We start from the raw sequence: 12,740 nt of genomic DNA, 5'->3' as shown, positions 1-12,740 counted from the left end.
CAGAAACGTTTAACTGGTTTCCCAAATAGGGTGTATACAGCTAGTATTTCAAAGCTTGGCACATTGCCCCACTGGGGTATAAGGCCTGCCACACATTAAATTCTGGTATGACAGAGTGAGTCTGATTCAAAGATCAATTCAATTAAAGTTGCATGAGAACAGAGTCAGTGGTCAGTGGAATATAAGGAGTTATAGTTATGTTTAGAACATGAATGACACAGTGTGTACAATTCTTATAAAATAAAATTCTCATTTTTACCTCATGCCTTGTACTTTGGGATTATTTGCCTCCCCCGATAAACACATACTGATCCATCAACAGTAATTGGACCCCAGTGTAAATGTCAGCATGATCGCCACTAACATATTTCCATTTGCATCAGCCCAAAATTAAGAAGCGGGCTTCAGAGTAAAAGCACTTCTGTGTCACATGCATTCTTGTTAAACTTCATATCGTGAGGGTTATTGTCAGCGTACATGTAGATAAACAGGAAAACGAGAAGTGTAATCAAGCAAGCAGCTCAGCAAGACACAGGAATTACTGATTAAGAGATTAGTTGCAGTGGCAAGGCTCATGTTATACATTATGGCCAGAAACAGGGAGTGGCCCACCAGTAGGCAACAAAGCCATATAAAGAAGGGCAACTTGCATTCCAGACCATTTTTAGTAAAAGGCAAAGCTAAGGGGAAGATGATTCTTCTAAAACTCACTATGGGTGATGGGGGCTAATTGAGGTAACATTCCAAAAATGAAAGAAATAGGCAAACATTTTGCCATGCAAGTAAGAGTTGCGTGATGCTGCTAGTGGTCACAGTCACACATACATGAGGGGACATGAGTTTATCTGCTCATACAACAACTTAAAAGCGCTAAAAGTGTAACACTTGTGGCAATTTAATCAGTGGAATACCTGAAGGGTTTGTGTTTGGACAACCATTGTTTGTATTTTATATTGATGACATTGATTCAGGTATAGTTAATGAATTTTTAAAATTTGCAGATGACACCAACACTGGAGAGGTAACAGATATAGAGAAGGCAGAAAAACAATTAAAAAAAGATCTGGACAATTAACAAGCATTTTGAAAAATTCAATAAATTATGTGAGATACTACATGCATGAAAAAAATAATCAATTATAAATTTACTGACCTACAGGAAGTAGCCACTGAAAAGTACATTTATATTGATTCTTAACATTTAAATTATGTGCAGAAGCCATAATAAAAATTGTATTGTACAAATTGTTGGATATAAACCAAGGGATGTTATGCTCAGACTGTATAATCCATTAGGGAGACTGCTCTTGGTGTTATGTAGGATGTTCTGGCCACCACACTTCCAAAAAAAAAAAAAAGCAGCAATTTTGAACAGAGGAGAGCAACCAAGATCATCTTGGACTAAAGTATCCATATCCTACTCTGTTATGCTAAGGGAATTAAACCTTTTTGAGTATTAAGTACAGAAAGCATTTGGACCTAATTTGTGTTTTCAGAGTACAGTTGATCCAGGTGGATAGTAAGGGTAAGTGCAATTAAGCCTGGCTCATATGAATCACTTCCTTATACAAAGGATCATGGGACTCTGCAACAACATAACACGTCAAGGAACCGAAGGAAAAACTATGACAACTTTTATAATGTATCTGGATGAGTTATTTGAAGAGTCAAGCTATTAGCTAAAGCTGGTGTCACGTTACAGGACTTCTAGTCATGTGCTGTGTCAGATTAGCTGACAGCAGTCGCTGATCTAATCATCGGAACCATGTCGATTTAAATGACCGGAAAATCGCTGGCCTTATCATAGTTAGCGATCAAGTGTCAAACGTCTAGCATGGTCTTACTTGTCTCTTTTTTGGATAGCCAATTGTGTGTCACTTGACAGAGCCAGTTCAGCACAAAGAATTAATAGCTGCAGAAAATTCAGCAGCAATCACTGCCCCTTTATTTTTTTTCCATTCCTTAATACTACATACTGTAAAACACAGGACATCAGACAGACAGATGAGCCCCACTACTGTTTGCGAAGTCCAAAGCCCCCATTCTGCCCAACAGAATCAGCGATGTACTAATATTTAATAGGTATGGCACATTTACCTCAGTCTTGGCCCTTTTTTTTTACCATCTGCTTTAGTTTATAAAACATGAGACATCAGAACGATGAGCTTCTCTTTTGTTTGCGAGGTTTAAAATATGCATGTTCCTTATTCCTTATCGCTGGTGTCTATGCATTGTACTTCCATATGAGAATTAATTGGTTGTCGGTACTCCTGCACAAACAGCCCCATCCCTCCAACTAAAGAGGAAATGAAAACTTTTATTAGAGTGAATCGTTGGCCATGTCACATGTGGGATGAGAATGGGCATCTCGGCCAGGGAGAAGAATGAGTTATTACCTGGAGGGACTGGACGACTGCATGAAAAGATAACTTTGAGCCTAGCTGGGATAAAATAATGGTAATGGATGGACCAACAGAAGTTGGAACTTGGGAGTAGTTCCATCCCCCATGTGCTAGGTGACAGTGGTTCTTGTAAAAGAAACTTGTTGGGACACTTGCAAGAATGCTAGACGAATGTTAGACGAAATCTGGAACAGCAGCACCATAGGGGTCCCTTGGGATCGGTAGAGGGTGCTGTCAGGGGAGAACCACCCTACTTTGTCTATGGCCTGGAAGTGCTTCCTAGTGGAGACAGAATGACACCAGAAACATTTCCCGGGTCTGGCATAAATGTCAGCCCGCTGCCACACATGGACGAGTCAGAGTCAGGAGGCAGCAGGCAACAATCAACTGGAGGATGGAAGGAGGAAAAATTGGTGCTTTATTGTAATGATTTATTGTATAATTCTGGCACATTACTAGAAAGAGGTCTGTAAAGTTGCTTTGTGGAATACATTTCCTTTATTGTATTCATATAACGTGTGATGGCATACTGTGTCTGTGGTTTGGGGCTCCCATGTTTTCACACCGCTTAGGTGATCAGCTTCATGGGAACATTCCACAAACTGCCTCTGAATTACTTATGTACTTGAAGGATATGAGTTAAAATCACTGGAAAACACATTTAATTTGACATAGGCTTAACCAAGCAGTCTTAATGGACTGAATGGTCTTCACTTGTCTTCTTATCCACCTTAATTAAAAGCTATGTATCTGTTTGCCTGCCCAGTTGCTATGTCACTGTCATCGCAAAAGACAGCACATGGTCCATGAGCTTCACATGCTGGATGAGTATAACAACAACAACATTTATTTATATAGCACATTTTCATACAAAAGAATGTAGCTCAAAGTGCTTTACATAATGAAGAATAGAAAAATAAGAGACACAGTAAGAAAATAAAACAAGTCAACATTAATTAACATAGAATAAGAGTAAGGTCCAATGGCCAGGAGGGACAGAAAAAACAAAAAAAAAAAACTCTAGACGGCCAGAGAAAAAAATAAAATCTGCAGGGATTCCAGGCCATGAGACCGCCCAGACCCCTCTAGGCAATCTACCTAACATAAATGAAACAGTCCTCTTTGTATTTATGGTTTTCACGGAAGGACTTGATGATGATGATGATGATCATGTGGACTTCTGGCTTTTAGTCCATCAATGCTGGGGCATCATGGTGCTTTGAGTAGGTTGGTGGTGGCGCAGGCCGCACCTGGATTTTGCTTGGGGGCTGCTGGATTTCAAAAGCCTAACACCCTTCTAATGCTTTACACATATTGCCTTCTTGTGAAGGGCAGAGGAAAATTAATTCAACCAGCAGACACATTGAGTCTGAAATACCTCGTGGTAACCAAGAAGGTCCTGTTAGTACTCTCTAACTCCAGTTGCTGGCTGAACACTGAAATCTTACTTTGGTTTTACAAATATACTAGGGGGTTTCGCTTGCCAACCCCTCCACCCCAACCAGGCCAGTTCTACGCACCCAAAGGAGACGTGACCGCTCCCCCGAAACCCCTCTTAAACGATGATACAATGGGAAACAAATAGTTTTTTTTTTTTTTTTTAACCTTCTCTTTGCTCAATCAGCTGCTGTCTTGCTGCTGCTGTCATGCCGTGTGATCTGCATTTTGTGCGGCACTTCAAATGTTTAAAAGTCTGTAGAGCACCTGAATATTATCTCTTTTCACTGTTCTGTTATTTCACCGAGTAATATTTTCAGTTTGTTTGTGCTAATGTGATATTTACTCTCAATTTTCCTACTTCCATTATTTCTAGCCTGCTCTGCATGTGTATCATGGGACTTGCTTCCAAAGGTTGTAAATATGACGTGACTTGTCTGTCTAGTGGGAAGTGAAAGTGTCTCTCTGTCTCTCTTCAAAAGACCACGTCTCGTTGCAGGAAAAAAGTCTTGTATCGTCGCAAGAGTTTTTTTTTTATTGAGAGATACAATAAATTACCTATGTAGAATACTACCACTTAAGATATGCCTTTCTTAAACAGCCAAACTGCATCATTAATGCTCATGTAATCCCCAAACAAAATCCACAACACCACCAGACTAGGATCACACAGAAGAGACAGTGACATACCTGTATATACACTCCAATGCTGTATGTGGAAAAACTGCTGCAGCTCCATTCTGATCCATTACTACCAAGGCCACCTTTGGTTTCACCCCTGCACACTGAAGACTACGAAGAACTGAAGTTCTCTTGGTAGAATGGCCACAGATTCATCCCAATAATGGGCTTGATATTCAAAAGTAATAAATAACAAAACCTGAGCCTGTTTTCAGAAAACAACTGAGCAACTAATACTAACTGGGAACAAGATGCAGCTAGCCTGTTGCTGTTCCAAATTTGAATACTGTCAGTACTATAGTATCGATAATTGCTGTCAGACTTTTTATCAACACTAGCTCTCATGATGGCCTACAATGTTCATTTCCTATGAAAGTTTCCTCTCTCTTTCTTGAATTATCTAAATTTAAAGGACGTGCCCTCTTTCCTTGCCACTCAAGCTGCTTATCTCCATTCAGGCCATGCAGCACTTACAGACAGCTGCTTTGGAGTCCTGCTTGTGAAGAAGCACTTTGCAGCAATATTTTCTCACAAACTCAGTAATGGGCAGGAAGTGATTGCTAACACAATAACATGTTTTACTAGACCAGGACCCCAGCCCCCCACACAATTTCAATTCATTTCAGGGGATTTCATGAGGTTAATTGGGAGGGCCTGAGCCCCTCAGATGACCATTATTTTACAACATGGTCATACTCTGCTGAATGGTATAGGAATAGCTTAGCAGGATTGTGAAAAAAACACCTTTTTATTTAACTCTGTGCTCAGACTGGGCACTGCCACTGATGCTAAATGTAAAGGCTTTCTAATGGCTGTCCTAACTGCATTTAAAATATTCTTAGGTGTGTTCACATAAAATATGAAAGCACTTACTGCCATTGTCTTGTCTGTCCATCTATCTATATGAAACAACTCTGGTCTCTGGTGAACACTTGTTGCTGAAATTTGGCAGTTACTCTTCAAAGTTAATTTACTGGGAAATTTCATTGTGATATCTCAAATAGAATGTACAGAACACATCTGAGGAATTTCAAACTTATTTCTCCTTTACATATTCAGCAGCAGCTCCTAACAGCAAAATAAATTACTTGGAAGCCAAAACAGTTGCATGTGCATGGCGGGGCACATGTTGTCATTGTCTACTGGTTATGTACAGGTGGATTTAGCATTCTGTAGATTTTAAAGGACAAGTCCAGTATTTTTCAAGTTAGTTATTTCTTCACAATCATAGTATATATAAATCTGCTACATGAAATTGCATTCTAAAGTAATGAGTATATATTTAAAATTTTATAAATAATTAGACTGCTCCTGAATTTTATAACAGAAATAATGGGTGTTGTGGTCCCAACAATGAAAATAAGCATTAAAACTTACAGAATATATCAATTTTTCAAGCAAAAAAATATTATTTAGCATTGATTCATATCTTGAGATTGAACAAATATTGTACAACAGCTGTCTATATCAATTTAAGAAAGGAAAAAAAGCAAAACATTTTTTGTGAGATTCTGCCCTTTTAAAAGGAGAGTGGCTGTGCACTTCGCTTTGCTGTTTGCCTTCCTTCACCACAACCTTTTAGAGACAAGGTCATGGGCTCACTTCAGAAAGTCACCGTCAACCACCATTACAGACATTATTGAATGTCGATACTCAGATGTAAATTGCTGTCTCTGTTCTGTAGACTACACGATAATTGCCGAAAAAAGCCACACTTAGGATTGCTTATATTCTTTTACTACAAGGAAGATTATTTTGTCATTTTGCAAAGATATTGTCTGCTGCCGCTGAAATGATAAGGCACGCATGTGCTTCTGTGGTCTAGTGACAGAAAGATTGCAATCATGTGGCAAAATCTGAACAGATGTGAAAGACATACTGTTCATTTGGTTTTAACCCGTTTAAAGTTTAGTAAGTTTTGTAAAGATGTTTTAGCATAGGCAGAGTGGTAATGCAGAGCTATCATTTGAACCTTATGGTGCCAGATTTTACGTGAAGTTTGTATATTCTCACCAAACATTTATAGATTAATTAGGATTAGCGAGTGTCAGTGAGTGTGCTCGCTCAGAAACATTGTCCTAAGTTATTCTACTTCCATATTCTCTGCAAGAGCATTCACATCATGCTTTACACAATTCAATAGTTGGTTTGTGGCACTTCAATCTGCTCTATGATGGAGTGGTGGCTCTGAGGCTAGGGGTCTGCCCTGGCAATTGGAAGGTTGCCGGTTTGAATCCTGTAAATGCCAAAAGGGACTCTGCTCTGTTGGGCCCTTGAGCAAGGCCCTTAACCTGCAATTGCTGAGCGCTTTGAGTAGTGAGAAAAGTGCTATATAAATACAAAAAATTACTAAAGAATTACTATTATTATTGTATGCTCTTTTTCCTTTTCTGAGTGTTTTTTTTTATTATGTGTAAGACTTATCACAAAAAGTGCAACTTGCTGGTCGCTTGGTTCTTTCAAAAATCTAATGCTTTTATTAAAAATAAAATGCAGTGTAATCGGTTTAGTTCAGATTTATTGTTATGTGTGTAAATTGCAATGGAACTCTTACTTGCATTGTTCATCAAGACACTGCTATTCCATGTGAATCTCCATAGATTATGTAAGAAAACAACACAAAATGTATTTGGCAAAAAGCCGGAACTAAAAATAATTATATGATCTGAGCACATCTCTGTCTCACACACCTGCTGAAGAAACAAAATTACAAAACTAAAAGTAGGATAATTTATCAGAAGATAAGTGAGCAAGAACAGCATCATTACCATGATAAAACAGTACCAAGAATCTGTGATGCAATATATCATTTCCAGTTTACTTTGCTGGTCATAAGCATGCTTTAGAAATGAGGAAGGCATGTTTGCCACTACAAAGTGTATGTCTTTATTAAGTTTTAAAGCTTTTTTTTTTTTTTAAACACTGGGGCCCCAAAACCCATTATCTCCATTATAAAATGAAGAGCATTCTAGTTATTTTTTAAAATGTAAAAAATTGGCTTCACTTTAGAGCACAATTTCAAATCATTAATACAAATCATAATTTTAAAGAAATAACTTTGACTTTAATTCTCCATCAGATGCTTCTTTAAAAACAAATATGGTTAAGAAATATGAACTACAGTTAGCAATAGACTCTCCACAACACAACCAACAACTAACAATAGCACATCGATTCATGCAGTTTTGAGTTGAAGTTTGGTGTCCATGAAAGATATTTCAGCAATATTGGGCTCAGATTTTAAATATATATTGCAAATGTTTTAAACAACATGTACTTTCTGTATTCTACTAATGCTTTTAGCTATATTCTTTTATCTCTGTTATTTTGGAATATGACTCATTATTAAAGTATTTAATAAACAAACATGATATATCGGTCTTAGATGTGTATTTTGTCTAACTTGTTCCTACTTGATGAAACTTCATTTTATGGGTTCTAATTGTCCTAATCAACAAAGGGCCCTACTTACTTTGGACTTCAAATATAATATGATTGATTTAAAAATGCTATGAAATATGACATACTGTCTAGACTGAAGCTCACAATGCATGCAGTACACATGACAAACATGTATTAGGAGTATTCCACATTTCTTTTATCAATTTTTTTGGCTTTGGTATTCCTCCCCTTGTCCACTCTTTTCTCTAGGATAATCCAATCCCACCCCCTCATCATACAGAATATGGCTGTGAAATATATAGCTCTTCACAGAAACAAAAGTGGCCCCCCGAGAGTCCTTACTGCCAGCTTCCTTTATTTCCAGCTTTTAAAGTAATACTTAGAGGTCTTTTTTTTGGCACCATGTTAGCCAGGAGATGTTCTAAAGATCGCGTTGACAGATAACAGAATGTGAAGGAGAATAGTTGTGGCTATAAATACTTAAAATAGAAAGTACACATAAAAAGAACAGCATCTCACAGTGCAAGAAAAAGAAGAGAGATGAAAGACTTAATGTGGGATTGAAATACATGCTAGAAACAGAAATGACCTACAACTGAACTGCTGTAGCCTGAGCAAGCTTGGCTTGATCCAAGTTTTCCACACCATTCCACTACATATTTGGGGTGCAACAGTCCAGGGGTCCATTAGTGATTAGAAGGCACCTTATTCTATCTCTACAAGTGACTCACTAAATGACTCTTTCATCTGGTACTGAAATATTGGAATTGTTGTGGTATGTGTGAGAAATGTGGTTGGGCACTGGGTGACAATCAACGACATTATTGATTCAGTCTCACCACACACTCATTCTGCAGCAGAATAAGGAAAAAGTTGTACTGTGTGCAAGCTTTGTAACTTTCTTACAGATAATTCATTGGACTATACACGACTAGGATGTCTGTTCAACCCCTCCACTGCTGGTCTAAGAACACATCACATCACCTGCCCCACTGCGTAATGCTAAGTGAGTCAAATTACCCAGTGGTGTTCACAAGTTAAAATATGGAAATAATTTCCAAGCAGTGTAGTTCCTTTCATGACTGTGTGAAAGGGACGTAAGTACTGAGACAATATGTGACCAGAAATGGGCACTACCATTATAAACCTTGGTCTTTCAAGTCAGTCAGTCATTGTCCAACCAACTTTATTCTAACACAGGGTCACGGGGGTCTGCTGGAGCCAGTCTCAGCCAACACAGGGCGCAAAGTCCCTGGCGTAAATTGGAGGAATTCAATAGTAGTTTTTGAAGTTCTCCATACTGATAGAGGACAGTACGCTTTAGTCTCACAACGGTACAGTCCAGATCTCTCCAGTACAACTCTATGGTGAGGTGACGTGCACAAACACCTGGTGCCACTGGTGACATCTTGGGCACTATGACATGGCCTGAAACTCCATAAGTAGTTCCTTAGCTTTAGCTGGATTTGGACATAAAAGCCTTTCTCTCAACGAATTTGGGATTAAAAGTACCAATGGAAAAGGGCTCAGCTCTCCAGAGGAAGGAAGGAAGGAAGAATAGAGTTCATAGAGTAGGTAAGCAAGGTGTCAGGTAATTGTGTTGTGTGTTGTATACCATCCAAGGAACAGTCTAGGCAGGACCCTTTTTTATTTTTTGTGTCCCACATATTATTAATTTTCTTTTCATAAACCCATTTTTGTTATTTGTGATTGTTTGAGTTTCATACAGTTCAAATGTTTCATTACTGCCCACAACTGTAAACCAGAAAGATGCTAATTCAATCATCATCAGCACAGTGCAATACAATACAATCTATTTTGTATAGTCCTCTTCACCGAGTGCAGGCACAGAGCGCTGTGAACACATTCTCAAGTAAAAAGCAAGCATAGATTGTACTAATTACTAAATAATTCTCTGGGAAAATGTACATATAACTTACACTAATTACTAAATACAGAATTAGTACATATAATTGAGTCATCAGTGAGTCATTGCAAGCCCAAGTCATGTCACCTTTTCCGCTGTCTGCCCAATGTCATTTACTTTACCTGCCACTGTTCCAAATGTCAAAATATAAAAGCAAGTGCATCAACAGCCTCCCCATCTCACACCATGGTCACAGCATTAGCCTGTGAACCACTTGCTCATTGTTTAACAGTGACCAATTTCACACCAACACTCTTGATTGCTGGGAAGTTGTAAATCATGTTTTACCTTCTCTGTAAAATGCTTGGTGATGGTGTTTACTATGGAAGGCATTATATAAAACTGGTGTTACCCTGCAGGTGTCAATTAACTTGCTAGTTGTACAAAAGAAAAAAAATTGAACTGTTGTGATATACCATATCTATAAAATGCCTTGCAATGGCACTTTCTCAGAAGGCACTAAATATAATTTCAAAGATCACTGGCTTACTGAGTGACCCTTCCAGTATTACCATTGATGACTAGCCAACAACCATACCAACATCATTTCAGAATGCGTAATCCACCTGAAGATAAGTCATCCCTGATGAAAGATCGCTGGACTCATGGGAAAGAGAGGTCCATTCATTGGATTGGATGGCCCAGCACTGTTTCAGCTGTGGAATGGCCAAATGGGGGAGGCAGCTTGATGAATGAGGTCTCCAGGACTCTTAACAAATCCAATTCATATTATATGATGTCATCCACTGTTAAATTCTGCTAGGTACTTCTAAAATTTTTATTTTTATACTGTATTGAGGATTTGTTCTGTTCTGTGTATTGTGTTGTATTGACTCCCTTCTTTTTGACACCCACTGCACGCCTAACCTACCTGGAAAGGGATCTCTCTTTGAACTGCCTTTCCCGAGGTTTCTTTGGGAGTTGTTCCTTATGTTCTTAGAGAGTCAAGGCCGGGGGGCTGTCAAGAGGCAGGGACTCTTAAAGCCCATTGCGGCACTCCTTGTGTGATTCTGGGCTACACAAAAAATAAATTGTATTGTATTGTACTTACCCTGTGGTCTTGTGTGTGGATCCCAGTCAGTGCACTGATGGGAACACTGTGCTGAGAAAATGGTGCCACCCTTCAGATGTGTTGTAAAAATAAGGTCCTTACTCTCTGCTGTCATAAATGATCCCTGCGCCAGTTTCAAAAACAGTATTTTATTTCTAGATGCCCTGGCTAAATTGCCCACCACAGCCTGGTCATTCTGGCTCCCTAATCATTTTATCTGTTTCTAACTGTCTCGCACCCCTTCACCACCTAATAGCAAATGTGAACATATTGGCACAGAAAAGGCTTCTGTTGTATCATCCAGGTGATTGCTGCACATTGGCGTGGTTAAAGTGGCTCCCTATGATCTAGGTAAGGTGCTTTGAGTAAGCTAGAAAAGTACCACAGTAACATAACTAATTAAATTATTTAATTTCGTTAAAAATGGAAACAGATTAAATATGTGTAAGCAGTGTGACCACACAGTGGCTAAGACATTAGACTGTATATCAGTAAGGTGTTCGTTTGGCCCGGAGCAATTCTCCTTTGTGTCTCCAAGAGCAAATCATGATACCTTTGAAGGATGAACTATTGGAAAGGTTGTACTCTGTGCATAGTCACCTAGTTAGTAAGACTACTGGACTATAAATCACAAGGATGCCTGTTCAAGCCTTCCACTGATGGTATAAATCCTCACTTGCAGCATAGTTTCCTATTAATGCATTTACTCCTCTTAGGAAACACAAAGCAGTAAAGATGAAGGTAAATTCTGCTGAGAATATCACTGGTACACACCAGAACATATACAGTATAAAACATACACACTTGTGCTAGAAAACCAAATAGTATCATTGAAGACCTCAGCCATCCTGCACTCTTTACCCTCTTCTGTACACGTCCATTAGCACTAGCTCCACAAGATTTAGGGATTTTTAAACCCACAAGTCATAACCATGACATAAGCATGAGTATTCCATATTCCTATCATCTGATGTTGAAACTTAATGTATGACGTTATATTCATTGTCTTTTATTCTTATTTTACCTCTGCTACTAGTCTGTGGAAGACATGCAAGTAAGAATTACAGTGTACTGTTAGTGATGAGCGAAATTGGCAAGTTTTGATTCCGATACAGCTTCACAAAACTGACAATAAAATCACAAGTGATTTTGCAATAGTGAAACATGAAACTGACTAAAAAGTGTTTTTTTGGAGATCTTAAATGTTTTTTTTGTGACTAAGCAATAAGACATACCAATACCTAAAACCTCATTCACACTGCTGTGCTTACCTGTGTTCTTTTCTGTAGCTGCATTGCATGTAATCTGTCACACACCAGTACATTCAATTCTGTTTATGCTTCTCATTTACATCACCACAAAGGATTGCTGTGCATTTTTAAAAAATGTGACATGCTGCATATTTTCCACATGAAGACACAATAAAATGCACCACTATGCTTGTTACTGTGGTTTCTCCACAGATAAATTTCACTACACAGTAGGCTTACCTCCACAATCATTACCTAGAAGTGGCCCTTTCCTTTTCTTAATTCCTGCAGATATGTTTCAGTACAAATGCCATGGAGCTTCAAGTTTCTTTTCCAACTCTGATGCATGCAATCACCAAGATTTTCATCATGACTGGAAAAGTGGGGATCACACTACCAGAACATGCCTGATAGCTCAAGAAAATGTCTACATGTGCCAGGAAACAAGTTCGGTATTTTGTTTTTCTTCCATGAGAGATCTTTGTTTAAATACTCAATGACAGGTATACACATATGGAATTAATGCATTGAAATGCTCTAAAGTAGGATATAAATACCTTTCTTCTTGTGTCAATGGTATAAAGTTTACT

The 12,740-nt window shown here is 38.4% G+C and overlaps 1 protein-coding gene across 2 annotated transcripts in view; it reads right to left on the bottom strand.

Moving 5' to 3' along the window:
- Positions 1-12,740, bottom strand: part of LOC120538772 (transforming growth factor beta-1 proprotein-like) — an 88,520-nt gene that overhangs the window by 60,890 nt on the left and 14,890 nt on the right. The window contains exon 1 of one of the 2 annotated variants that reach the window (XM_039768239.1): positions 4,530-5,423. The exons of the other annotated variant lie outside the window; for it this stretch is intronic. Coding sequence (XP_039624173.1) covers positions 4,530-4,578 — 49 coding nt within the window. The 5' untranslated portion in view covers positions 4,579-5,423. Of the gene's footprint in view, positions 1-4,529; positions 5,424-12,740 lie in introns of those variants that run through there. 2 annotated transcript variants of the gene reach the window in all.

Source organism: Polypterus senegalus, chromosome 11 (assembly GCF_016835505.1).
Source record: "Polypterus senegalus isolate Bchr_013 chromosome 11, ASM1683550v1, whole genome shotgun sequence".
NCBI classification, from domain to species: Eukaryota; Metazoa; Chordata; class Cladistia; order Polypteriformes; family Polypteridae; genus Polypterus; species Polypterus senegalus.
This window is presented reverse-complemented; position numbering and strand designations above follow the sequence as displayed.